At 46.3% G+C, this 27,711-nt stretch overlaps 1 protein-coding gene and 1 long non-coding RNA gene across 2 annotated transcripts in view; one reads left to right on the top strand and one right to left on the bottom strand.

Moving 5' to 3' along the window:
- The window catches only part of Piwil3 (piwi like RNA-mediated gene silencing 3), a 32,014-nt gene extending 11,029 nt beyond the window's left edge, over nt 1-20,985 (bottom strand). The window contains exons 1-11 of the mRNA XM_087898176.1: nt 20,930-20,985; nt 20,162-20,166; nt 19,966-20,079; nt 18,866-19,082; nt 17,397-17,609; nt 16,776-16,859; nt 13,471-13,653; nt 10,465-10,576; nt 4,843-4,969; nt 4,530-4,647; nt 205-277 (exon numbers count right to left, since the gene is read on the bottom strand). Of these exons, the coding sequence (XP_087754302.1) occupies nt 205-277; nt 4,530-4,647; nt 4,843-4,969; nt 10,465-10,576; nt 13,471-13,653; nt 16,776-16,859; nt 17,397-17,609; nt 18,866-19,082; nt 19,966-20,079; nt 20,162-20,166; nt 20,930-20,985 (1,302 nt within the window). The remainder of the gene's footprint in view (nt 1-204; nt 278-4,529; nt 4,648-4,842; nt 4,970-10,464; nt 10,577-13,470; nt 13,654-16,775; nt 16,860-17,396; nt 17,610-18,865; nt 19,083-19,965; nt 20,080-20,161; nt 20,167-20,929) is intronic.
- Nucleotides 20,986-21,800: 815 nt separating this feature from the next.
- On the top strand, nt 21,801-25,952 carry LOC146895423 (uncharacterized). The gene is made up of 3 exons (XR_014998717.2): nt 21,801-22,208; nt 24,979-25,099; nt 25,237-25,952. It is a non-coding gene; the product is annotated as an uncharacterized LOC146895423 (long non-coding RNA).
- The last annotated feature ends 1,759 nt before the right edge of the window (nt 25,953-27,711 follow it).

Genomic DNA, 27,711 nt, shown 5'->3' with positions numbered 1-27,711 from the left:
ACACACAGACACACATGACACGTAACATGCCCCCACACAGATGCACGACATGTAACATGTCCACAGAGACACACATGACATAACCACACACATGACATACAACATACCCCCCACACACATAAGACACATAGTTTAACATGTTTAAATAAAATACACGCAACTGCCACTTTTAGAACAGTCCCTGGATGTGAATCAGCTCCTCACCATTTGAATGTCCCGTGAAATATGTTTCTGCAATGCTTGCCTAAAGGAGCCGGGATCATCATCGACTTGATGCCTGGAAAACAAACATGCCATCCCTGTTTAGAAAGTGAACAGAGAAGCGTTTCAACCATGCAAGAAAGAGAAAGCCAGACACATAAAATGCCAAGCACATTTCAGCACAACTCTTAACAAGGGAGTTGGGGTGGCAGGTCTTCTCCTTGGCTAAAGGTGTTTGGTGACAACCTAGTAGCCAGAATTCAATCCTTGTCCCCCACAAACTAAAGGAGGAAGCCAGCGCCTGTTAGTTGTCTCGCGTGTGCGCCCCGCCCTACCCCCAAATGAAATAACTGGATGAATAAATGTAATAAAAAAATACCGTAAGAAATCAAAATACAAACATCTCAGGATCACCAGCTTGGAAGCTGTAACAATGAAGGGGCTAACATGACTGGTAGACAGGTAGACAGACAGCCTCAACAGACTCAACAGAGGAATGCTCCCAGCCACACAGGGATGGACACACACTTGACGGCTTAACTGAGGTCCTTGTGAGTTAAAACTCTAGACCCTACACTGGGACGTCTAGAAAATGAGTCAATGCCCTAGTCAGAACTATCAGAGGGGACTCCCTGTGTCTGCAGGGGGTGGGGGCAGGAGGTGCACTCTGAAACACCCAGTCCAGGGCCATCTTGCCTAACTCAGTGTCTCCGCCTGATCCCCCCACCCCGGCTGCACTGTGCTCAGGAGAGGCCAACTCGCCCTGAGGGAAAAGGTGCCCCGGCACTGGCCTGGCTGGTTCAGTCTTTGCAGTGTGTCTGGGTGACAGGCACATCTGCTGCTCTCCAACCACCTGGCTGTTTCACAGCCCTTGCCCATTCACAGAGCTGCTAAATCCCACACCTTCCGTGGCACCTCACATGCACAGACCACAGATCTGTGTTGACAGGTGCTGATTGGAAGACTTGGAAATGCTTCATTTTGAATAGATTTTTTTAAGAGGTTTTATCAAGAGGATGGGTGATTTCTGGGAGTGGTGTGGTGTTAGAGATAAAGGTTGGGGAGACGCTCTGTGAACACAGAGGAAGGGACCGAGAGCCAAGGAACACAGGCAGCCTCCAGAAGCTGACCAGAGGAAAGAGACTCAACTATGTCAACTGCTTCATTTAACGGGGAAAAAGCAAACAAAACAAAACAGAGACAGAAACAAACTCCCTTGGAATGTCTGAACAAGAATAAAATGTGTGTGCAACTTTAGCAACTACATGTGTGACATTTGTCACAGCAGCTACAAACAACAAAAATACATCACCAAACGAGAGACCAGCCAGAATGCTCAGTAGGTGAGGGCCTGGTGACCTAAGCTCTCCAGAACCATGACGTGGAAGGAGAGAACCGACCCCAAAGCAGTCCCCTCTGCTCTTTAGCTGTGTGCTATGGCTTACACATGTGCATTCACCCTTGTATAGCACACACACGACCACACACACACACACAAAATACATAAGGGCAATTAACAAAACTTTTAAAGACTGAAAAACCAAAAACAAAACTCAAGGTCTCCCTATATCCCTAGCTGTCCTGGAACTCACTATGTAGATCAGGTTGGCCTTGAACTTATAGAGATCTGCCTGCCTCTGCTTCCCAAGTTCTGAGAGTAAAGGTGTGAACTACCATGCCTGATACAAAGATGTGTGTGTATGTGTGTGTGTGTATGTGTATGTGCATATGTGTATGTGCGGGGTGTACGTGTGCGTGGTGTACGTGTGCATGGTGTACGTGTGCATGGTGTATGTCTGTGCGTGTATGTGCATGCTATGTGTGCACATGTGCGTATGTGTATATGTGCGTGTATGTGTGTGTGTGGTATATGTATATGTGCGTGTATGTGTGTGGCATGTGTGTGTATATGTGTGTATGGCATGTGTGTATATGTGTGTATATGTTGTGTGGCATGTTTTTTTTTGTGTGTGTGTGTGTGTGTGTGTGCACCTGTGTCTGTGTTATAAGGCGAGGCCTGAGGTGCCTACAGAGGTCAGCAGAGGGCATCAGATTCCCTGGAACTGGAGTTCCAGGCAGCAGTGATTCTCTGCGGCGTGGGGGCTAAAAATAGAAGTCTAGTACTCCTAAGAGCAGCCAAGTCATCTCTAGCTCCATTCCCCACAACCAACAGAAAGTTCTTTTAATCACCATATGAAATAACAATTGCTTGTCTTTTTCAAACAAAAATCATTTTTTACTGAACCAGTTTTCCATTCTCTTTTGATGGACGCCTTGCTCATCCTGGATGTAGTGGCCTTGGACCTTCCGCAAAGCAAAGTCCCTTACCCTGACGAGTGGATGGGGGTGGGGTGGGGGAGGGTAAGTGGAGGGACTAGGAGGAAGTAGGAACTGGGATTGGTATGTATAATGAAAAAAGATAGCTTCTTTTTCGAAAAAATAAAAAAAAATTATTTAAAAGTATCTATTATAAGGTTTCTGGGTTGAAAAAATTGAAATAAGCTCCTTTTTTTGTTTAAGAGAACATGATTCCTACAAAGTAATAATTCTTGCAACTTGGCTTTCCAAGGGTCACCAGCTGGTTCAGACCAGGACATACTCAGTCCCTGCTTACCTGGCTGCCAGTGACATTTTTATATTCATTCCTTTAGTGACCGTCTCGAGTGTGCTCACTAGCTGGTTGACCTGGGGGACGCAGCTCCTGGTGTGAAGGATCACCCAGCGGTCTAAGGACTTTGGTCTGTGTAAGGCTATGTTCCTCGAGTCTCCCAGCCAGGTCTGTTGGGGTGGTTTGACAGTGTACTGGAAAGGGATTAGAGACACAGACAACACACTGATGACAGGTTGGCATCACCAGTTCCTTCCTGCACTGTGCCCTTGCCGCTGCCTGCCAATTTGTATGTCCGTCTTTTCTCCTTGTGAAACTGGAAGCCAGGGCTTCTCCGAGCTGCAGGACTCCCCACCTTGGCCTTGTGATCCTCATCTCAAATATGGAGTAAATTTGGTATTTAAGATGCAGGTGAGGGGAAACTGGGCCTCTAAGCACAGTTGGTGAGAGAAGCATATGGTGCTAACCTCCTACGTAGACAAACCGAGGTCTGGTGCAGACTGGCAGGTGAGACCAACCTGCCTCCTGCATCTCTCTACTCTAACTAATCAAAACTATTTCCTCTGCCTAGCTTCCATTCTGACCTGTTACACTTCCGACCAACACTGATGCCCTGGGGCTCCGTGAAACCATCCTGGCCCAGGGAGCAGCCCAAACACAGGAACTTATATTCCCGGCAGCAAATGCCCACAATTCTCTTAGATAAAGATGGAGTTCAGAGCTTGCTTAGGTACTAAGCATGGCAGATGTGTGCTCTTATCAAACATTCGTCCTCTCATTTAATGAAGTCATCTTGAGGGGGTAAAAAGCAACAAGTTGTGGTTTTTAATGTGTTTTGAGGTGAAGGTGCTATGGCTTACCGATCTGGCACCTTGGAAAAGCTTTACTGAGCCCAGAACTCTTCCTGGCACCGAGAGACTCCTATTGTCAAATGTCACACTCCATGGCAGAAACTCATTTTTAAATTCCTGGTCTCTGTAAAACAAATCCCAGTAGTTCCAACCAAGCAAGAAAATAACTTGGGTAGTTTCCCTTGAAGCCAAGGTCTTACTCTACACTGATGCCACAGACAAAACTCTGAGGGCACCGTCTTTTCCTCTTGTGCCTGTGCACTCACTTCTGGGCCACAGTCTCCCCTTGTTGGAAGCTAACACTTGAGTGTCAGGAAGATGGAGCTGTTCAGCCCACAAATGACCACGTCTGTAATCATTGTTTATGTATTGTATATACATACACATATATGAGTGCTCACCTATGTATCTACATGTAGATTCTAGTACAATGGGAGAATCTTCCTCTATAGCTCTCCACTTTATTTTTGAGGCAAGGTCTCCCACTGAGCCTGGACCTCACCCACCTGAGCGAGATTGGCTGGCTGGCAAGCCCCGGGATAGCAGGTAAGTGCCTGGCTGTAAACTTGGGTCCTCACGCTTCCACAGCAGGCAGCTCACCCACCACCAAGCCATCTCTCCAACTGTTTTGAGGCAGAATCTCTTTATGCTAACCAAGCTGGGCACAAGTTTGTAAGTTCCATCTCAGCCTCCAGTATGCTGGAATTTCAGGCCCAAATTTCCACCTCTAGCTTATGATTGTCACCGTTTTAGCAAAAGGATCATAGGTGCTGAAAGGCTACACCCAGGTCTCAACCTGCATACAATGCCACATACATGGCACATGGCACATACAAGGCACGCACGCAGCAACCAAGAAAGGTACTTACGCCTGAATGCTGGTCATGAACCTGTTCAGTGCATTCCTCCGATCCACTGGGCTCATTCTCATTTTGTCAGTCAGCTGCGCCATTAGCCTATGGTTTTCAGATACAGCACGTGCTAGGCCTTTGGAAAATGCAAGAAGATACAGCATACAGGTGAGGGTCAACTGGTCCTAGAGAAGATGCAAGTCTGTATCTAGGGACAGAATAACCAACTCCCCAAAGGATGCGATTCCAGGTCGGAGTACTGGGAAAGCCTGAGTTTCTGCACCTGATGTTTAAAGAAGGGCTAACTTCCACAGATCCATGGAGGTCATACCTGTCAGTTTACACAGCTGAGGGACCAGGAAGATAGGCTCACGAGGTGTAGACATCTGGCCCTTCCTCCACCTGCCCAAGCTCATCAAAAGTGGCTGATCCAGTGAAGATATCTTTTCTTGGTGTCGCTGCTCCATGGAGGTGAGAAAGACAAGTGGTCAACAAAGCTTCAATAACTTCCCAGGAAGAGAAGCATGGGTCACACGAGACACAGAGACACCACACCCACTGTTTCTCTAAAAAATGTGTGGAGAATTTTTCTGTCTACATGAGTGTGGTAAAACCCCAGCCTTTATAATCATCTGTAGCCAAAGGGAAGGGCTCCATAAAACACACCATCAAAACTATGTGTGAAGATAGATGACAGACTCTTGTGTGGTGTCTGATATGTGTTTGTGGTATATGCATGTATGTGTGAGAGTGTACAAGAGCATGTGTACTTGTATGTGTGCGATGTGTCTGTAGCTGTGGTATATGCATGTGCTAGTGTGTTTGCCTGTGTGTGCTTATATATGTGCAATGTGTCCAAGGTATATCTGTGTTTGTGGTGTATGCATGTGTGTGCATAAATATGAGCTAGTGTGCTTGCCTGTGTGTGTGGTGTGGGAAGTCCTGTATATGTTTGCTTTTATTGGTTAATGAATAAAGAAGCAGGCTTGGCCTGTGATAGGGCAGAGTAGAGCTAGACAGAGAAAACTATACTGAATGCTGGGAGAAAGAAGGCAGAGTCATGAGACGCCATGGAGCCACCAGAGGAGAAAGATGGAAGTTGCCAGCTGGAACCTTGGCAGTAGGCCATGAGCCTCATGGTAAAATATAAAATAATAGAAATGGGTTAATTTAAGAGAGAGCTAGAAATATTCATAAGCTAATAGGCCAAGCAGTGTTGTAGTTAATACAGCTTCTGTGCGGTTGTTTCAGTTCTCGGCAGCTGGAAACAAACAAGTGACCTCCTTACAACAGAATAGTGCGCCAACGTGGTCAACCAGATCCATGTAAAACCTGAGAAAGCGTTAAAAGGCCACACAAAAGAAAGCAGAGTTTAACACAGCCTCTTGCTCTGCTTGCTGGCAGCATGACACAGCTCCTTTGAGAGAGGTCTTCCTGATTAAGTGATTAAAAAAAAATCCACACAGTTTTGAAACGGTGACTTCTTGGGGTATACTGCCATACTAACTCTGACTCTTTCGGGAAGTCTGGCTATGGAGCATTTAAATGGAGTTTGTGAACAGAGTGCTACAACCTTCTTAATGACAACACAGACCTGCTGTGACCCAACCCTAGATCTGGGCAGACAGAATGGCTCTCAGAGGCAATGAACGGATCCCCTCCACCATGTTGGACTGGGCAGAGCCAAAAAGCAAAGAAGTCTTAGTCCTAATAACACTGCTTAACATTTTAAGAAGTGTTCCTGGGCTCCTGGACAAAAAAAATTCAGACACACAATAGGACAGATTCAGACATAAAAGACCTCTAAATGAGGCACAGTGTGTTTTTAAAAAAATGTACATAGGCTTGGGACAGAGAAGAGTAAAGAGACAAATATAAAAGAGCACAGACAGTCATAGATTAAAGGAGTAAAGATAGTAAAATAAATATTAAACTTGTAGAAAAGGTAATAGAGTAAAAAATAAACCACATAAAGATGGAATATGCACAGAGAATCTGAATTATATATATTGTGTTTTCTTTAGTTTTTTGACTGCAAAGGAGCTAAGTACAGAGAGACAGTTCATTGTATGGGCTGATAAGTTAAACCAATATATATATTTTAAAGGTATCTTTACTCCAGAATTTGGGTCTAAGGATTTGTTGCTTTGGAAAAGAGGTTCTTCTTTTGTTTCCACAGAGGATGAGAACCTACGAACTCCTTCCAAACTAATGTGGTTTGATGGACCAAGGTCCCCTAAAAAGTCTCTGTGAATACCCCCAAAATTGCTTTGCCCAACAAAAAGCAAGAGGCAGTTTGGAGAGAACTATGCCCATATCCCCAAATATTGTTTATAAATGCTTGTTTACATTTAAAGGGTGATATGTTACAGAGATTTGCATTGGTATGGATCTTGGTCTATTGATACAAATTTAAGGTCAATTTTGTTATGTGTATACTTTTTGCTCTTGATTAAGTTATTGTGTTTTGCAGCTCATTTAAAAATGTAATGTATAATTAAGAAATACAGGTTAATAGGTAATCATCTATAATAGTCAAGTTTGAGGTCATGTTAGGTTTTCTAGATATAGAGATATATTTCAGTTAGATTGGTGATCTTCAAACCTTTCAAAAACCTATGGAATATGGCATTTAAACTATTTTAAGAACTTAGGACTTTTTATAACAATGAGACACATCTGCTCCTGGCAGCACCAATTACTTCAAGAGGAAGATGGTATTGAAGAGGCTCCTTATGGAGTTTGTTAGTCATTTGGGCAAGAAACTGCTCTTGCCTGGACTGCTTGATGTTATGCTGTATGGACTGGACTTATAGGACCCACAGAAAGATGATTGCTGAACTTGCCTAAAGAAGGTTAGAATGTCCTTTGGGGTTCCTGCTTCATTAAAGAGTCTGCTAGACATTCTGCAGGACATACAAAAGTGACTTGACAAATTGCCAATATAGGCGGAACTGTCTTTGAAATTTCCTGCTTCATGGAAAAGTCTGCCAGATTCTATGGGCCTGTAGGCTGAAGGTGGGTGCCCCAATGGTACAGAACAACTTTGGGTGACTGTCCAGGTACTGAGATGTCTCTGTCAATTCTAGAGTTTTGGAAGTTGCTTATTATGCACTTCCTGTTTACTTAGGTAATATATCCTCTGGAGTCTTTGATGGATTAAAGAATAGATAGTTACAGTTATAGGTTTTCTTAGTTACAGTTATAGTTTTCCTTAGTTATGATAAAAGATAGATATAAATATTGTAACTGTAATTCTTGCTTGATGCCTGTTTTGTTATATGCAATTTTGCTATGTTAAAGTTAAAGCCTTCCTTTTTGTTTAAACAGAAAAGGGGAAATGGTGTGAAATGTCATTCAGTATATGTGTTGCTTTTATTGGTTAATGAATAAAGAAGGCTTGTCCTGTGATAGGCCAGAGTAGAGCTAGGTGGGAAAACTAAACTGAATTCTGGGAGAAAAAAAAGGTGGAGTTGTGAGACACCATGGAGCTGCCAGAGGAGAAAGATACAAGTCGTCAGTCGGAACCTTGGCAGTAGGCCATGAGCCTCGTGGCAAAATATAAAATAGAAATGGGTTAACTTAAGAGATAAGAGTGAGCTAGAAATATGCATAAGCTAATAGGCCAAGCAGCATTGTAGATTTTTTTTTGTGTGGTTATTTCAGTTCTCGGCAGCTGGGAAGCTGGGGACAAACAAGCAGTCTCCTTACAACAAGCGTGCATGTGCAGGTTAGAGGTCAAAATAAAGGGTCCTGCTTTATCACTCGCCGTCTTACCTCAAGACAGGGTTTCACTGCACCTGAACCCTACAGATCAGGCAGACTGGCCCACAGGTCTCTGCAGTCCTGCCTCCACATGCCAGCAATGGTTTAAACACTGCCAGCGCTGGCTTTTATGTAGGTGACAGGGATTCAAATGTGGGTCCTCATGCTTGAGTGGCAGGCACTTCACTCACCAAGCCATCGCCCCAATCCAAGAGACTTACAAAAAGGGCAAAACCTTGTTTCTCCTAAATGTCAGTTACAGGTCTTCCAGCCTCTCTGCTGAGTCATTTCTGCTAAACTTAGACCCTGCTTGCAGTAGAAAAAGACAACTTCTGAAACAGCATCACAGAACAAAAACTGTCCTTCCTCCCAACAAGGGCTTCACTATGAGTTCTGGCTTATGCCTTAGGGAACTGCAGTAGAGCCCTCACCTTAGACATGCAGACTAAGGCTGGGCTTGCACCTGAGCCCCTTGAACTGCATGAAATTAACCTTCAAAGCTTACGGTGCTGCCAGGAGATATGTTTCCCCCAATGTAGCCTGTTGCTATTTTTTAAATTATTTTTTTTTAGTTATGCATGTGTCTGTGTGGGTGCAGGAGTGTGGTGTGTCTTGGGTCAGTCTGACTCCACACAGAGGCGCTAATGAAAGGACAAAAGAAACTTCAGTTGTCCAAGAGTGGAACTGGCAAGGCCAGTCTGATGTCAGAGTCGAGCTCGTGGCTTCTGGACACCTAATTTCTTCTCCCTGGGTTGTGTTTATCAGTCTTAATGCAGTTGTTTCTGAAGCATCCCATGTCTTCTTTGCCAATATGATCTGACTTGACTTTCTGCTGACGTCAGCTGTTCCCATCCCCACTCTGCAAACGGTGCATATGATGCTGTACTTAATAACCATGCCTGGCTCTGCAAACGGTGCATATCATGCTGTACTTAATAACCATGCCTGGCTCTGCAAACGGTGCATATGATGCTGTACTTAATAACCATGCCTGGCTCTGCAAACGGTGCATATGATACTGTACTTAATAACCATGCCTGGCTCAAGTCATAAGCTTATGCTGAGACTTCCTAGCTATGGCTATTGTTTTTGTCTTTTCTCATCCCACCCTCCCATTCAACACCTCACTGTTGGGGGACCCTTCTTCCTGTAGGTCTGGGTACTGGAAACCAGACTTGGGTCCTCTGGTGGAACAATTTGCATCATCTTTCCAGCCCAGGCAGCTGCTCTAGAGCATCCTTATGACACACTGTCCTATCTGAGACTCCCCACCACAGTACTCACCAAACGTCCCCAAGCTGGTGCCTGTGCTGTCCCACCCTCCCCTGAGACCCATACCACCCTAATCCAGGCCATCATCCTTTGACCCCAGAGCAACTGCCTCACTAAATTTTCTTGTCTCCATTTTTCTTTAGGTTAGCAAATAAAAGAATGGGGTTTCGTATGACATCTTCACGCATGTTACATGAAGTGCTATTGCACTTTGCTGTCTTGCTCCCATTGCCCTGGCCTCTGCCTTCTGTACTCCCCCTTCCTCACTCCAAAAGGGTTCCCTTCTGCTTTCATGTCTTCTAAATATATGTGATATGGAGCCAAGTCATGGAACCAACTTACACATCCATGAGCAGATACATGGGTAAAGAACTCTGGTTCATATAACACTTGAGAGCAGAGGAGGGCAGTGTATGAGGAGCTGGTAGGAAAGGGTGAGAAGAATAAAAGCATGTTTCAAGATCAAAGTTCATCACTCCATACAGTGAATGTGCGCATGTGCACACATGTGTGATGGTCATGATCGCATATGGTAGCAACATATAGGTGATATATATTGCATGCTGCATATATCACACTCTGCTCAATACTATTGGCTCACAGTGCAATCGGATTTGTCCCAGCACATAAAATGTGATTCCAGGTGGTTTCCGCCCCATACAGTTCCTGCCTTACTAGCTTTGTTGGTGACAAAACCTGTCAGACACATCCTGAGTCCCATGTTTCTCCCTCATCTGCCCAGCTCAGTCCTTTCTGCTTTTCTGAGACACTCTGTGACCTCTTCAGTAAATGGCCATTCCTCCACAGATGGAGCAGAATGTATTAATACATGTTTCAGGCACCTAAAGATAACGTAGAAATCAATCTAATATGAGCATCTTCACGATTTAAATATTTAGAGAGAAAAATCCCTTACCTCCCAGTAGTAGTCTTTGAATGAGATCATGCTGCCATCAGATTTTTTAAACGTATCATCAGGATGCTTATCCCAGCTGATATCATCAATTCTGTAGGTTTTGTTGTTGTACCTGTGGTGGAGGTAAGAGTCAAGCTCTGGCCATTCATGGTACACAGCCATGCCTGACCATTCATGGTACACAGCCATGCCTGACCATTCATGGTACACAGCCATGCCTGGCCATTCATGGTACACAGCCATGCCAGGAAGAAAGTACTGCAAATTCTGACACACTGTGCAAGTTCATCCATGCCAGGGGTCTTGTCGATATTATTTTTTAGAATACACTGGATTGACCATTTGATCATCAACCAGGTTTTACATTTCATCTATCAAGAAAGAATACCAAAATGCTAAGTGGCTCTCTCTCACCTGGCCGAATCTCCCGGTCCTACCCAAGGCGGGCACCGAGTGCTCTTGTCTCTCCACACTCCGACCTGGCCACACATTTCATAGAAATCATAGAGCACTCAAATTGTTTCCTCCAGTCATAAGCATGTCATACGTTCCTATTTCTAAGTAATATTCCATTGCATGAACATAAAATGCCTCATCTACTGACAAAATGGTAGACATCAAGTCTGCTCAGCTTCAGACTGTGATGGAATTTATGTTCATCTTAGTGGACACGAGCTCTCACTTCCCTTTGGAAATACCTATATAACTGAGTGGGTTTCCTATACAGGTTATACGGGAAATACCTCTATAACTGAGTGGTTTCCTATACAGGTTATACGGGAAATACCTCTATAACTGAGTGGTTTCCTATACAGGTTATACGGGAAATACCTATATAACTGAGTGGTTTCCTATACAGGTTATACGGGAAATACCTGTATTACTGAGTGGGTTTCCTATACAGGTTATACGGGAAATACCTATATAACTGAGTGGGTTTCCTATACAGGTTATACGGGAAATACCTATATAACTGAGTGGGTTTCCTATACAGGTTATACGGGAAATACCTATATAACTGGGTCGAGAGTAACGTCATTGTCACCGCTGAGGGCATGTCGGATTGTTTTCCAGAGAAATGGTTTCAGAGTCCTACACTTTTTACACTCCAGTGATATTTCACTTGTGATTGGTTCTCACTCATCACCTCTGCCCTGGGCTGTTTATCTTGGCTGTCCCGGAGAGTGTGAAGTAGCACACTGGGTACAGTCGCATCCCTGTACCCCAGGGTGAGCACCGCTTCACCTACTGGTCAGCAGCATGCTCCCTGGAAACATGTCTGGTCAGATGCTTTCCTCATTCATAAAAACTGAGTTGTCTTTCTATTGTGCTGTCTATGTTCTGTAAGCACCTTTACTGTGAGCTGTGTGACTCCCTTGCTGTCCGCTTGCCCTCATTCTTCAGTGTGCTGACAATGCTCTCCCTACTATGTGACTCCCTTGCTGTCCGCTTGCCCTCATTCTCCACAGTGTGCTGACAACGCTCTCCCTACTATGTGATTCCCCTGCTGTCCGCTTGCCCTCATTCTTCAGTGTGCTGACAATGTTCTCCCTACTATGTGACTCCCTTGCTGTCCGCTTGCCCTCATTCGTCAGTGTGCTGACAACGCTCTCCCTACTATGTGACTCCCCTGCTGTCCGCTTGCCCTCATTCTTCAGTGTGCTGACAACGTTCTCACTACTATGTGACTCCCTTGCTGTTCGCTTGCCCTCATTCTTCAGTGTGCTGACAACGCTCTCCCCATGCTTCTTTCCCCCTTTCTTTTTGGTGTCTTATCTAGCAGTGCTTTTCTTTCATCTAAAGTCTGATGTTTCTAATAAAATTATATTTTCACAAAGTCTATTTGGAATTCCCAAGTTAAATTTGGCTGAGTTTTGTGTGTTCTGTGGGGAGGAGCAGATAGATGCCCAGTTACTCCCCAGCGCATTATTATAAAGACTATCCTTGACCTGAAGTGATCCACATTCCTATCAAACACCCAGGGACTATGAAGGGCTCAGCTTAACTGGACCATCAGCTCATCCCTCTGCTGGCATGAGCGCATCAGGGTTCCTGTGTTTTCTAACAAGGTCTAAAGTCAGGCCAGGTGAGCCTTGGCTCTGTTTTTCCCACTAGTTTGGCTGCATCACTGGTTCCTTAACTGCACTCACTCCTCAAGGAAAAGTTTCTGAAACAGAAGGAGAAATGAAGAAAAAGCGCCCTCCAAGGTGGAAGCCACCCTCGGGATAAGCCTAGCACCAGACACCAACAGTTTAGAACAGGATGAACTCGAGCAGAAAACCCATCAAGGTCCAGGAGCAGACAAAGGGAGATGCAGGGGCATGGAGACAGACACCAGCCACATTCGCCACCACACCCAATCCTCAAGCTGGGTAAGCAAGTGAGAAGGATCACATGATGCTTATTTTCCTACTTTAGCCCTGAATTTCATTAATGTGTGCTGCAGAATATTTGTTTAGCTATGTAAAGATGTGTTGCATTTGTTTACACTGTGGAATATTTGCTTAGCTACGTAAGGATGCACTGCATTTGTTTAATTGTGTAAAGATGTGTTGCCATTTTACCTTGCCTGCCTAAGGTCTAATTAATAAAAGGCTGAATGGCCAATAGTGAGGGAGGAAGGATAGGTGGGACTTCCAGGCAAAGAGAGTAAGTTGGAGGGGGAATTTAGGTGGGGGGAAGAAAGCAAAGGAAACAACGGAGATGCCAGGGCCAGTCAGACATGGAAGACACAGGAAAGTAGGACATATAGAAAGAAAAGGTTTAAAAAAAAGCCCTGAGGCAAAATGTAGATGAATAGAAAAAGATTGAATTAAGTTAAAAGAGCTAGAAGGATAAACCTAAGCTAAGGTCAAGCATTCATAATTAATAAGTCTTCCATCTTAATTTGGGAGCTGGTTGGTGGCCCAAAGAAAACTCCAACTACAAATGTGTGCTGTTTGAGCATATGACAAAGGGACTAAAGCGACAGCCAGAACAGCTAGTCAGTGTCTGAAACAGACTCACAAGGTGTAGACGATGGATCCCACCAGCTCTTTAGAGACCTCCTCATTCGGGACTTCACTCTTCTCTCGCAAGATGTCCAGCACAGTTTTCGTCTGGTGCAGCCTATGCGTCACGTCAGCACACAGGGTCAGGCTCCTCTCATACGGGAGGATGGAAGCATTGTAGCTACGCTGGATGTCCATACTGTGAAAGAATCCGTTACACAGAGGCCAGTCCCAGCATTCCATGTCAGAACTGGGCTGGCCAAAGGAGCTGCTTGCTTTAAATCCCTTATTTTCACCAGGTCCCTTCTGATCAAAGCATCAAGCTAGATGTAATTTTATACGCTGTCGCATTTGAGACCAGCAGCACAGACATATAGAGTTAATTAATGTTAGCCACATTGTTCTAGAGACAACTGAGGCCTGTAATAACTAGAATACGGAACAATGCTTATCAAGCCAAGAATGGTTGCATATGGCTGGTAGAAGCAAGAGGATCTCTAAGTCAGAAGCCACTCTGGTCTACATAGTGAATTCTAGAACAGCCAGGGCTACACAGTGAGCCCCCACCTGAATGCCTAACAAAAGTTTATCATACTCAGTTTTAATTTGACATGCAGTACCACTGCAGAGCCTGGGGCTTCTCCTCCTCCTACCTCAGCATAAGGCTTGCTTTATTGTTTCTTTAAGACGGCGTCTCTCTACGTAGCTCTGGCTGTCCTGGAACTCACATTGTAGAGCAGGCCGGCCTCAAAACCACAGAGATCCACTTGCCTCTGCCTCCAGAGTGCTGGAATTAAGGTCATGCACTGCCACCACCTCAGCCTGCCTCAGTACCTTGAGTGCTGGGATTGTTTTTAAGGTCAATCTTTTCACCTTACATTAAATTGAATTTGTTTTTTGGGACAGGGACTTCCTCTGTAATCTTAAACTCTCATCAATCCTGTCTCAGCCTCCCACGTGCTGGGATTATCCAAGCCTGGCATAGTGAATCTTCGTTGTTCATGATCGGTGGGTGTCACTTTAAAAATCTCTGCTCCTTGCTGCAGACTCTGCATTTAGTGAGCTAGAGGCAATGCTAGAAAGCTCACCTGGGTTGTGATAATGAAGAAAGTTACCACCCAGGCTCAGAATCAGAGCTTTGAGTTGGCCCACCCCAACATCCAACACATCTATGAGCATGTGGAGGGGATGAACCTACAGATCCAAAACATCAGGATGTCCATGACACAGGACAACAACAGGACATCCAAGAGGAGCCCCAGTGGGAGCTCATTATCAGTGGCATAGCAGAAGCCAGAGGCCTGGAGCCAGACCAATGACTTCAATGACTCACAGCAGTGAACACTTGCAAGTAAAGTTGAATGTATTAAAGGGCAAATTAATTCAACGCAATGCCTATCAAAATCCCATCAAAATTCTTCCAAGACTTCAAAAGAACAGTACTCAACTTCATATGGAAAAGCAAAAACCCAGGATAGCCAAAACAATCCTGAACAATAAAAGAATTTCTGGAGGCATCACAATCCCTGACTTCAAACTCTACTACAGAGCTACAGTACTGAAAATAACCTGGTATTGGCATAAAAACAGACAGAAGGACCAATGGAACCAAATAGAAGACCCGGATATCAATCCATACATCTTTGAACACCTGATCTTTGATAAAGAAGCAAAATATATCAAATGGAAAAAAGAAAGCATATTTAACAAGTGGTGCTGGCATAAATAGATATCAACATGTAGAAAAATGAAAATAGACCCATATCTGTCACCATGCACAAAACTCAAGTCCAAATGGATCAAAGACCTCAACATAAAGACAGCTGCACTAAACCTTATAGAAGAGAAAGTGGTAAATACACTTGAATGCATTGGCACAGGAGACCACTTCCTAAATATAACCCCAGTAGCACAGACACTGAGAGAAACAATTAATAAGTGGGACCTCCTGAAACTGAAAAGCTTCTGTAAAGCAAAGGACACAGTCAACAAAATAAAACGACAGCCTACAGAATGGGAAAAGATCTCCATCAACCCCACATCAGACAGAGGTCTGATCTTCGAAATACACAAAGAATCCAAGAAATTGGACACCAAAAGAACACATAATCCAATAAAAAAAATGGAGTACAGACCTAAACAGAGAACTCTCAACAGAGGAATCTAAAATGGCCGAAAGATACTTAAGAAAATGTTCAACATCCTTAGTCAGAGAAATGCAAATCAAAACAACTCTGAGATTCCATCTTACACCTGTAAGAATGGCCAAAATCAAAAACACTGATGACAATTTATGCTGGAGAGATTGTGGGGAAAAGGGAACACTTCTGCATTGCTGGTGGGAATGCAAGCTGGTACAACCCCTTTGGAAGTCAGTGTGGCAATTTCTCAGAAAATTAGGAAACAATCTTCCTCAAGACCCAGTAATACCACTTTTGGGTATATATCCAAAGGATGTTCAATTGTGCCACAAGAACATGTGCTCAACTATGTCCATAGTAGCTTTGTTTGTCATAGCCAGAACCTGGAAACAACCTAAATGCCCCTCTACGGAAAAATGGATAAGGAAAATGTGGTACATTTACACAATGGAGTACTACACAGCAGAAAAAAATAATGACATCTTGAATTTTGCAGGAAAATGGATGGAGCTAGAAAACATTTTGAGTGAGGTAACCCAGACATAGAAAGACAATTATCACAAGTATTCACTCAGGTGGTTTTTAAACATAAAGCAAAGAAAGACAGCCTACAAACCACAATCCCAGAGAAGTTAGACAACAACGCGGACGCTAAGAGAGACTTACATAGATCTAATCTACATAGGAAGTAGAAGGAGAAAAAGACAAGATCTCCTGAGTAAATTGGGAGCATGGGGACCTTGGGCAAGGATTTAAGGGGGGAAAGGAGAGGCAGGGAGGGGAGCAGAGAAAAATGCATAGCTCAATAAATATCAATAAAAATGTATATAAAAAAGCAATAAAAACCTTAAAATACTTACATTAAATAAAGGGCAAATTATGTGACTCATCGGGCCACCTGCAACTCCCATGATGAGTCTTCTTTATCTGTTTGGTCTTTGGTTTTTCTTTTAAATTTTGTTTTGTTTTGGGGAAGAGGTTGCAAGGGCAGAGTGAGATGTGAGGGGAAGGGGGGGATAGAGGGGATCAGAAAGTGTGGTATGAAACCCACAAAAGATCCATAAAGTTAAAAGAACAAAAAGAATCACACCACTTCAAATCAGAGTAGCGGTCGCAAAGCCGATTTTCTAATTAAATTTTTACATATCAGTTTAGCCCCCCTCCCCATTTTTTCTCAAACCTTGTGCCCTGGAGCATGACTGTGATGTCTCTGAGGTCTCCGGGATTTGAATCCAACTCTTCCAACTTCTTCTGCTTCAGCATTCTAGAAATGCAAAGAGAGGACACTGAGTGAGTGCAACCTGCAGCACACACAAAGAGACACAAAGAAAGCATCTGTGGCCTTCGAGAGGACGCTGAGTGTGACCTGTAGCACACACAAAGACACATGAGGTTAAGCATCTGTGGCCTTTTGAGGACACTAAGTGTGACCTGCAGCACACACAAAGACACACGAGGAAAGCAACAAACACAAAGTTCTTGGTAGGTAAACCATGTGATGAGGTTGGTCTCAAGGTAGGCAGAATATCCTTTGCTCCCAGGACTGAACTGGAAAACATCCTGCAGACTCCACAGCCCAAATGGTCCTTATGAGTGTAGAAGAGAACACACATATATTTAAGACACAAGGGGTAGACACGCAGTGTCTTTCCAGACCCGTGGCAGACCCAGGAAGTGGACATGGGCAGGAGGAAACATACTAGGGACTAGATACTGAACTTGCACATTGACTCTGAGGTTCAAATATTTTACTCAGAAGTCTCTTGTTTGTATCAGCAGGTGGGGCCTCAAGAGCACATACAGTTGAAGGAATGTGGCTTTGTTCACTTCCAGGCATGGGGAGCACGGTGAGTGGGGGAACACGGTGAGCAGGGGGAACACGGTGAGCAGGGGGGAGCACGGTGAGCAGGGGGGAGCACGGTGAGCAGGGGGGAGCACGGTGAGCAGGGGGGAGCACGGTGAGCAGGGGGGAGCACGGTGAGCAGGGGGAGCACGGTGAGCAGGGGGAGCACCCCTGGGGGAAGATCGTGTCTCACTCACTTCCCAAAGAGGATGTTGTAATAGCGAAGCCAGTCTGGGTGATTGGGGTGGAGCTCACTGGAAAGCCGGATCCTGATTCTCACTTTTTCATCACCTTTAGTCTGGCTGACAAGTTCCATTTCCTAAGATTTCAAACAGAACAAGGAGTGGGGGATGCTGGGGAGACAGCTCAGTCAGTAAATTACTTGCTGAGCAAGCATGAGGACCCAAATTCAGTCCCCATTTCTGTCCTCATATGTATACACACCTGTACACATATAAGAACACACCCATACACTTTAAAGCAAACAAAAAGTAGAGGTATTCAAGAAAACTAGGTCCCAGTGAATGACAGTAAACATGCCACTCGATTCCCCACACCAAGGTGGCAGTTTCTTCTCACATTCAGAAAACACAATCTACAGATGTAAGCACCACAATATTATATTTAAACTATCTTTTTACTTAAGCTCCTGAAAGTTATTGGTTTGAGCAAGCAATATAAATTTTCAACTGGAAGAAAAATGAAAAATGTATATATATATATAAAATATTGCTCTGTCCAGACTTATATTGAATGAAGTTCATAATGAAACAAAGTTTTATGTGTGTATGTGTGTGTGTGCATTTCTATGTTTTTAAGAGTGTGTGTGAGTGTGTGTGTGTGTGTGTGTGTGTGTATGTTGAAGGCCAATGATTCTGTGTCTTCCTCAATCAATATCCACCTGGAGTTTGAAGCAAGGTCTTACTGGACTTGGGAGGTCACCAATTTAAGCAGACTGGACGTTACGGCCAGCCCCAGGGATCCTCTGTCTCTGCCTCCCCTGCTCTGGGGTCACAGGCATATACTGGGCCCACTCATCTTTTTATGCAAGTGCCAGGGTCCGAACCCAGGTCTCCACACCTGCACACCAGCACTTTGCTGGCTAAGTCACCTCCCTGGCACCTCTATCACCAGTTTTGGCCTGCATTGTGCTTAAATCTCATTTAACTTCTACTTAGGCACTAAAATGAGGAACTTCAAGACCCATGACATTCAAACTTGAGTGTCAGGCTGTGTGTGTGTGTGTGTGTGTGTGTGTGTGTGTGTGTGTGTGTGTGTGTGTGGAGAGAGAGAGAGAGAGAGAGAGAGAGAGAGAGAGAGAGAGAAAGAGAGAGAGAGAGAGAGAGAGAGAGAGAGAGAGAGAGAGCGCAGCCCCACAATTGAGGTCCTGGTTACTAATGTTCAGAAGATTCTTAGAAAAACATTACTTAACCAAATGCTGTAGCCTCTGAGGTAAGAGCAATGAGTTTCCATCGAATATGTGGAATTTGCCGAGTATAGACTCATGACGGAGCAGTAAACTTGTGCGGATATTAAAATCCTCTATGTCAGGTTGGTAATCAATATTGTACTTATATGCGATTTCACAGCCACAGGTCACTTGGTAATGGTTTGTCTGTAGATTAATAACTTTGCCTTCGGTCCCTAGAAAGCAAGGCACATTACTTTAGACCAGCAGTTCTCAATTTGGGGGTCAAATAATCCTTTCACAGAGGTTGCCTAAGACTATTGGAAAACACAGATATTAACATTAACATATTCATAACACAAATATTAACATATTAATAACAGTAGCAAAATTAGTTATAAAGTAGAATGAAATAATTTTATGGTTAGGGTCACCACAACATGAGGAATTTATTAATGAGGGTCGCAGCATTAAGAAAGCTGAGAACCACCGCTTTAGACACTGTAAGTGGGAAGAAAAAAATGCACAACCCGTCCAGACCCCTACACCAGACCATCACATCTGAAAGTGACGCTGTCACACAATCCGTGGGGAACCTGTTACGTGTTCATGGTGACTGCTCGAAGCTGTAGGGAATCTTTTAAATACATATTATCATTTCTTCTGCATACGTGGTGTGTGCTCGTCTGGGCATATAAGTACAGTCACATAAATGCCATAGGAAGGGCAGAGGACAGCTGTGAGCATTGGGCCTGACACCTGTTTGAAGCAGTCTCTGTTGCGCTCTGCTGTGCATGCCCTGCTAGCTGGTCTGGGAGCTTTAGGCCTTCTCCTGTCGTTGCTTTCCAGATCTTGCTATAGGAGGACTGGGAGACTGGGATCTCTCTCTCTCTCTCTCTCTCTCTCTCTCTCTCACACACACACACACACACACACACACGCACGCACACACACCTGCATACTACTTCATGTGGGCTGCAGGGATTTGAACTCATACCTGCACAGAAAGCTTGTTTCCCATCCTGAGCCTCCTCTCCAGATGTTTGTAACACTACTTAGCTTTACATTTCAACTTAAAATAAAAATAGTTTTATAGGATTCCTTTCAAGGTCAGCGTACCTCTCTTTGAGTCTTTAACATGCTTCATCTCCTTCCTGGTGTTCACCACAAGGTCTTGGTAGATTCCACAAGGCCTCTGAGTCTGCTCCTTTGTTATGGCTGTGGGGTGGTGTTCTACACAGGAACAAATACACACAACAAACAGGGGGAATAGGGGTTTGAAGAGAGCCTGGTGCCTGGAGCACACTCTGCTCACCGCTCCTACAAGAGACCAGGTTTGGTTCTTAGCACTTCTGTTGGACAGCTAGCAACCGCCTACAACTCCAGCTTCAGGAAGCCGATGCACTCTTCTGGCCTCCTTGGGCACCTGCCCACACATGCACATACCCCCATACAGGCACATTCTTAAAAATAAAAAAGTTAAATCTTTTAAAAATACAACAAATTATGTTAACCCTCAGCTAGTAATAAGACAGTCAAGGCTGGCAAAGATGGAAGAAGCTTGCCAAAATCTGCCGACAACTCCTCAGCTTGCACAGTGGCGCCCTGGAAAGTTGGTTCCTGTTCCCAAATTCATCAGTTATTCACTCTGGGATGTGTAAGCCAGCAACCTAGGTAGTACATTGCCCTCTTATGGGCACCAGAATGCACCAACCAAAGGTTTAAATTCAGGCTTTCCAAACAAAAGGACAGAATACTCTTTTCACCAAGAGCAATGAGGATGGGAATTTCCCTCGTTTTTATTACACTGAGATGCATGTAGCACACACATAGTATATAGATGGATGTAGTTTTAAATGTTTATTCGGCAGCAGCTAGGCCTGAACTGAAAGAGATTCACTTTGTGAACTCTGCGTCCTCGCTGGTCCAGGGTGCCTGTGACCGAAGTGTTACAGCTCATCGCTAAAGTAACCATTCCTGAGGGCGGATCTTCTCCAGGCCCAGAGTTGGCACCTGTACCATAGAAAACATTCCCTATATGAAATCTGGAGCAACTGTGTCAATGAGGCAAGTTCCTGGATACCCTGTGCGCAGACCCAGACGGGAAACAACACCGTGGGCACTCTTCGATAGGACCATAGCACTAGGGAAATGCCATGAGGTGGGCCTTATAAACTCAAATTTACATCTGCATCTCATGGGTTCCGGGTTTCTTGTCAGTGAAGAGCGTATTTGCTAATACCTTTCACTTTTTGTTTGTTTTTTTTTTAAGACAAGTTCCCTCCGTGTAGCTCCTGATACTCTCAGTTTTTGATCCTTCTGTCTCAAGCTCCCAAGGGCTGACATTATAGGCATGAGCCATGGGGCAATGGCTCATTTATATTTATTTTTGAATATTTAAAATGTTGGCCAGACATGGTGACAGACCTTCAAAACATTCATGGTGGCACACAAACACCCATATCCATATGCAGGTGCACACATAACAGTGGAGATGGCTCAGTTGGCAAAGGGTCCTTATGTTTGTGTGGCAGACACGAGTTCAGATCTGCAGCACCTCTGTAAAAAGCTGTGTCTACAGAGACACAGGCCTCTATATTCCCGGCACTGCGGAGATGGACCCAGGAGGACCCCAGGCGCTTTCTGGCTAGCCAGTCTGGCAGAGAGGGAAAGCTCTGGGGTTAGTGAAAGACCTTGCCTGGAAAAAAACAAAACGAAACTGGAAAGCAGCCACCATCCACCTCTGGCCTCCATGTGCCACACACACAGAAAGGACAAAGAAAAGTACATTAACTATGAATAAAAGGTGGTGTGCTTCTCAAGATGTTTGACCATGGCAGTTAAAGTGGGAACCCGTCTGGAGGCCGACTGCGTGAACCACACCCTTGGCAAGGGAGAGCAGCCAAGGTCTCCGGCACCCTCCGCTGGCACCCCTGTCCCAAGAATGCGCCCAGGAAGAACACGGAGATGGTTGGCTGTTCAAGCTTTCCCAGGCAGCAGCTTAGAAGATTCTCTGTCTGCCGAGGGTGTTTTTACAGGCTAACTTTATTGAAATTGCAAGATGGCAACACTAACCAGCCTGTCAGATAACAACAGCCATTTCTATTTTGTCAGCTTTTAAACTGAAGGCAATAACTCACCACAGGAAGCCAGGTGGCCATGCCACGTCCCGCCAGTCACTGCGGACCTATTGAGGACAGCTGTCCAGAAATATGCCTTTGTGGCTACCTCCGTCCACAAGACGCCTCTGTCTCCTGCACCACCCCCCACCACTCTCTCTCTCTCACCTGGAAGTGGAATCCTGCCTTCTGCTCCTCTAGATTCCTCTGATGCAACCGCCTGGCCTTCCCTCTGTGACCAAGGTGATGGTGTGGGGGACTGCGGTAGCCGAGCTCCAGGGAGGGGTGGCTGGACATGGAGCTGTGGTGGCTGTGTTCTGGCCTGTGGTGGGTCACTCTTCGGTTTCACTATTTGGGCCCAAGTCCGAGTTGGATGGGCCTGGGGCTCTGGTGGCAAGGCTCCAGGCAGGGATGACTGGACAGGGAGCTGCTGTAGGTTCTGGGCTGTGGGCTGTAAGGGCCCGACACAAGACTGTGGTGGCCCGGCTCTGGGTAGCCCTGGCTGGGCTCCTGGCTGTGGTGGCCTGGCTCTGGGTAGCCCTGGCTGGGCTCCTGGCTGTGGTGGCCCGGCTCTGGGTAGCCGTAGCTGGCCTTCCGGCTGTGGTGGCCCGGCTCTGGGTAGCCCTGGCTGGGCTCCTGGCTGTGGTGGCCCGGCTCTGGGTAGCCGTAGCTGGCCTTCCGGCTGTGGTGGCCCGGCTCTGGGTAGCCCTGGCTGGGCTCCTGGCTGTGGTGGCCCGGCTCTGGGTAGCCATAGCTGTGATCCTGGCTGTGGTGGCCTGGCTCTGGGTAGCCGTAGCTGGGATCCTGGCTGTGGTGGCCTGGCTCTGGGTAGCCGTAGCTGGGATCCTGGCTGTGGTGGTCTGGCTCTGGGTAGCCGTAGCTGGGTTCCTGGATGTGGTGGCCTGGCTCTGGGTAGCCGTAGCTGGGTTTGCAGCTGTGGTGACCAGGCCCTGGGTGGCTGTGACTCTCTCCACTGTGAGGTGGCCTGTATGTGTGTGAAAACAGAAATGAAGAGCAGGGTTCCCCGCATTCATTTCTCATCCAAAAGCTATAATCAAGTCCTAACTTTCAAAACGCTTACATTCTGCTAACGGGCAAATTTTTAAAGTAACCTAGGGGACTGGTATGATGACAGCTAACTGCCACATTAGTGCCTGGGTCGAAACAACCACCCAACTTCAAAGTCGGCCTGGGCTACGAAGCGAGACCCTCCCTCATAAAAAGACACAGAGAGGAGGCGGGCATAACTGGGAAGTTATGCAAAGGAAACAACAGTGGAACAAAGGCTCTAGAAGGAATCTGAAGACACTAGTCAGAGCAAGTGAATGACAGGATTCCTTTGCTCGAGGTGGGAGTGGCTTGTGGAAGAAGCAGGGAGGCAAAGTGTCCGTGACATCTCTGGGGGGAGGTCAGGATGGAGTCTGCCTGGTGGCATGACCACAAGCGTGAGTCCACACACAAGACAGCACGGAAAGCCGCTGTGCTGGCTGGGACCAGCATTAGAGTATCCTAGGGCAGGGGAGAAGAGGCCTGGTGCAAAGGCCTGGAGAAAGGGTGACTAGTGGGCGCGGCAGTCAGAGAAGAAAGTGATCCGCCTCCATCTTGCCACAACAAAAGGACAAATTTGAGGCCAGGAAAGCAAGCAGTCTGTATTTGGTGAGGAGGGGGTGCTGGGAGGCGGATGAGGCAGCTTCTCTGGAGCCTGTGGGTACAGAGTCCAGCTGTCAGCTCTGCAGCAGCACTCAGAGAAAGACTCCTGAGAGGAACCTCGTAATGCACACAGATGTGGGCAATTCTGCTTAGTGAAACCGGCTGGGGGCCGAGGGAGCACCGAAGCAGGTGTGCCTGGCCTGGGGGCTGCTGAAGTGGCCGTAGGTGTAGGTGATCTTTGCTTTAGGACAGCTGGCCTAGGTTGCCAAGGAGACCCCGCCTGCCAACCTCTCTCTGTGTGAGAAATTGACAGGACTTACGCAGGCAGTGCGATTACTCTCTCCACCTAGGGTCTCCCTGGGGGTAGATCACAGGGACGCTGTTGAGGGAGGTTAGGGAGGCCAGAGGGGGAGCATTTGATACGGGCTTCAGAGTCACCTCTGAGCTACAAGCCGATGTTAGAGACTGAGAATGGGTCTAGAAAGGGGGGTAGGGGTTGGGGACAGGAAAGAGATAGAAGGGATCAAACAGCAAAGCCTGGATGTCCAGGTAGCATGGCATCCATTGACAGTTGCCAAAGAGACCTCACCAGCAATGGTGGCCATTCACAAAGGCTAGGCGAACATAGCATAGAAGAGCAGGTCACACCTTGGGTCACAAGTCACAAGTGATAAAGACAGGCTCTGCCTTCACTAAGAACCTTGGCTGAAGTCAGGGCAGTTAAAAACACTAAACCACAGTTCTCAACCTGTGGGTCACAACCTCTTTGCGGGGGTCAAAGGACCCTTTCCCAGGGGTCATCTGAGACATCCGGGGCATCAGATATTTACGTTATGTTTCGTAACAGTAGCAAAATTATAGTTATGGAGTAGCAATGAAAAAAAGTGTTTTGGATGAGGGGTGTCACCACAACATGAGGAACTGTATTAAAGGGGTGCAGCATTAGGAAGGCTGAGAACTGCTGCCCTGCATGGACTCTAGATTGGAAATACGAACTTCGAGAGAGAGTCAGAGCCGGCCTTCCCACCCATCCTGACCTCCTGGCAATGGTTCATGGGTCTCCCACGCCCAGGCCCACAGTTTTGTGTGAAAAGAAATATGGAACATTACAGGGCCGGCAGCTGCTCCTGGCGCCTCAGGCTGTGTGATATCCAGGGCTTGGCTTCGGCCGCGGCTTAGAGTCCTGGCCCGGCCCGACATGGCAAGAATATCGGCAAAGGCCCTTGAAGATGGAGGGTCTCTCAGAGACCTCTGTGAAACTGCTGGGGAACTTTCTTTAAAAAACAAAAAACAAAAACAAAGCACAATGTCAAATAGCTACTTTCTTGTCACCACCCCCCCAAGACTCCCCTTGATTTCGCAGATAAACCTGGGAAAGGCTGCAGAACACCCTAGAAATTGAGGGAAGTTTGTTGAACATGGGTCACGGCCCCCAAACAGACTCATGAGGGAGCAGCTGCTGGGACACTCCTTCTGAGGCACAGGTGAGAGCCTGTTCTCAGGAGCAGGCAAAGCCAGCTCCCAGGGGCCACTAATGGCGCCTCAGATGTCCCCAGGGGGTCCCTGCTCATATTTACCTCTGCTCTTTTAGGCCTGACTCCCAAACTTGCCTCCTCCACAGAGACAGAACTTTATGAGACACAGAGGCTCAGAACCAGTTCTCGCAGCCTCTGTCCAGTGGCAACAGAAGCCACTCTCCAGGGTGTCCACGAGGACACAGCCCTGTGCCAGGCCGAAGTCACCGAAGGATGTGAAAGAAACGGGCAAACCCAGCCTCCTGCAAAAGGTGCAACCGACGAGCCAGGCCGTCAACGAGCAAAGGCCTCAATTTCAAGGCTACAGTGGGCAGCTGGTCCCACCCCCATCCTTGCCCAGATGGAACTAAACTTAACCTGCACCTGGACAGCTCAGGGACTGGGTGGGGGGCAGAGTGGGGGTGGGGTGGCCTGCCCTCTTTGAGCCCATAAACAGCCCTTAGTCCTTAGTAACTGCAATAAATCCTGCAATTACGTGCAGCTGCTGCATCCTTGGTTCCAAACCAGGCCACACCTGGGGTCACTTATGCAGTGGATATCTGAAAGTAGATGCCCCTTCGCTGGGGAGTTTTGGGGCACTTTTTGAGTCATTAAAAAATAACAAATGGACCAGGCAGTGATGGTGCACGCCTTTAATCCCAGCACTCAGGAGGCAGAGCCAGGTGAAACTCTGTGAGTTCGAGGCCAGCCTGGTCTACAGAGTGAGTGCCAGGACAGTTGAGCTGTTACTCAGGGAAATCCTGTCTCAAAAAATAAATTAATTAATTAATAAATAAATAAATTAATAAAATAAATAATGGCAGTAGTGGTGGTGGCTTTTTCCCATCACTGGTCTTGGACTCTAGCCTGGTTTTAGACAGGTGTTTTTGGGTTTTATCATCCTTTCGCTCCTCAGTTTTATAGGTGCATTGCTATGTGTTTAAATTCTTAATACCCATTTAATTAAGAGAGATACAGTTACCTGAGAGTTTTTAAAACTTTGGTAAGGCAATTTTTGTTTTGTTTTGTTTTTTTTGCCAAAGCATAGTATGTGTTCATCTTTATTTATGTGTAAGTGGGGCACATGTGTGCCAGGACAGGTGTGTGGCGATCAGGGGACAGCCTGGGGAAGTGGTTCTCTCCCTTCCCCGCGTGGGCTCTGGTGATCCGGCTCAGGCTGTCGGATCACATTTAGCACCGTGCCCCCTAAGCCCAATGTGCATGACGCTAAGGGAACTACAGGGGCTCAGTGTAGCTCCAGAGTGAGAGAAGTCGGAAAAGTGACGACATTAGCCACCAAACACTGCGTGTGGTGCGTACGTGTGGGAGGCACCGTGAAGGGGTTGCGCGCGCACCTGTACACATGAAGGCCAGAGCTCAAGGCCGACTATCTTCTTTACAGTTCTTCACGCTATTTTGGGGGGCAGAGTGCTCAGTGAACCTGGAGCTTGCCTAGTTGGCCATGCTGCCTGACCACTGAACGCCAGGGCGCCTCCTGTCTCTGAACCCCAGCGCCGGGACTACAGATGAACCCAGCTATCTCCATACCTGGTCCCGAGACTTGTGCCGCAGCCCTTTTCCAACTGAGCCACTTCCCCTGCCTGACCACGATCCAATCCTGTATATTGAGAAGTTCATGTTTTCTACTCTTTTGAATTGTGTCTTTTAAAATTCCTATGAGCTTAACTTTTTAAAATGTACTTTTTGATTTATTATTTGAGAATTTCATACATGCATAAAATGCATAAAATATGATCAAACGCACATCCCTCTCACTCTCTGATCTCCACTCTCCCTCCCAATTATAAATACCCTTTTAAAGACCGCTGGGTCCACTCGTGCTACCAGTATGAGCGTGGTTGTAGGGCCATCCACTGGGCAACCAGTCAGAGCCTGCATCTCTAAAGAAAGCTTGCAGCCCACCCCAGCAGCCATTGGTCTCCAGTATCTCCTCACCCCAGAGTGTGTCTTTCTGCCTTCCTTCCCTAACCTGGAAAGCACCCCATAGTGTTACCCTGTGTTCCCAAACCGCTGAAAGGAGCAGCTCTCATCTGTGTGGAGCCCTTGTTGACCTTCTCATCCCCTGTATTCATCACACCTGCTCCGCATCCTCAGTGGGTACCTACCTCCACAAGGAGTAGTGTCTACGATAGGTCTTCATTAAAATGTCGGGGATGTTGTACAATTTGCTACCCAATGGAATCAGTTCATCCCTGGAGATCTCTGTGAGTTCAAGACCAGCCTGTTCTACATAGTGAGTTCCAGGATGGCCAGGGCTACAACAGAAAAGGTCTGTCTCAAAAAGAAGGAAGGAAGGAAGGAAGGAAGGAAGGAAGGAAGGAAAGAAGAAAGGAAGGAAGGAAGACAGAGAAAGACAGATGAAAAGAAAAGGGAGTCGGCATACTATAACCAGATAGCCCGGCTAAGATAGCAGGAAAAAGCACAACATTGGGAAGAGAATAAAGGCGTGGCCACTGAGAGTGGAGTGGAAGCAAATATCAGAGATGGATCAGGACAGGAAGCTCACCGGGGCTCTGTGAGCCCCTCCTGCTTCCTGCCTCCTCCTCACCCAGTGTGGTGGT

The sequence above is a fragment of the Myodes glareolus genome, chromosome 2 (assembly GCF_982192425.1).
Source record: "Myodes glareolus chromosome 2, mMyoGla1.1, whole genome shotgun sequence".
Taxonomy (NCBI): domain Eukaryota; kingdom Metazoa; phylum Chordata; class Mammalia; order Rodentia; family Cricetidae; genus Myodes; species Myodes glareolus.
This window is presented reverse-complemented; position numbering and strand designations above follow the sequence as displayed.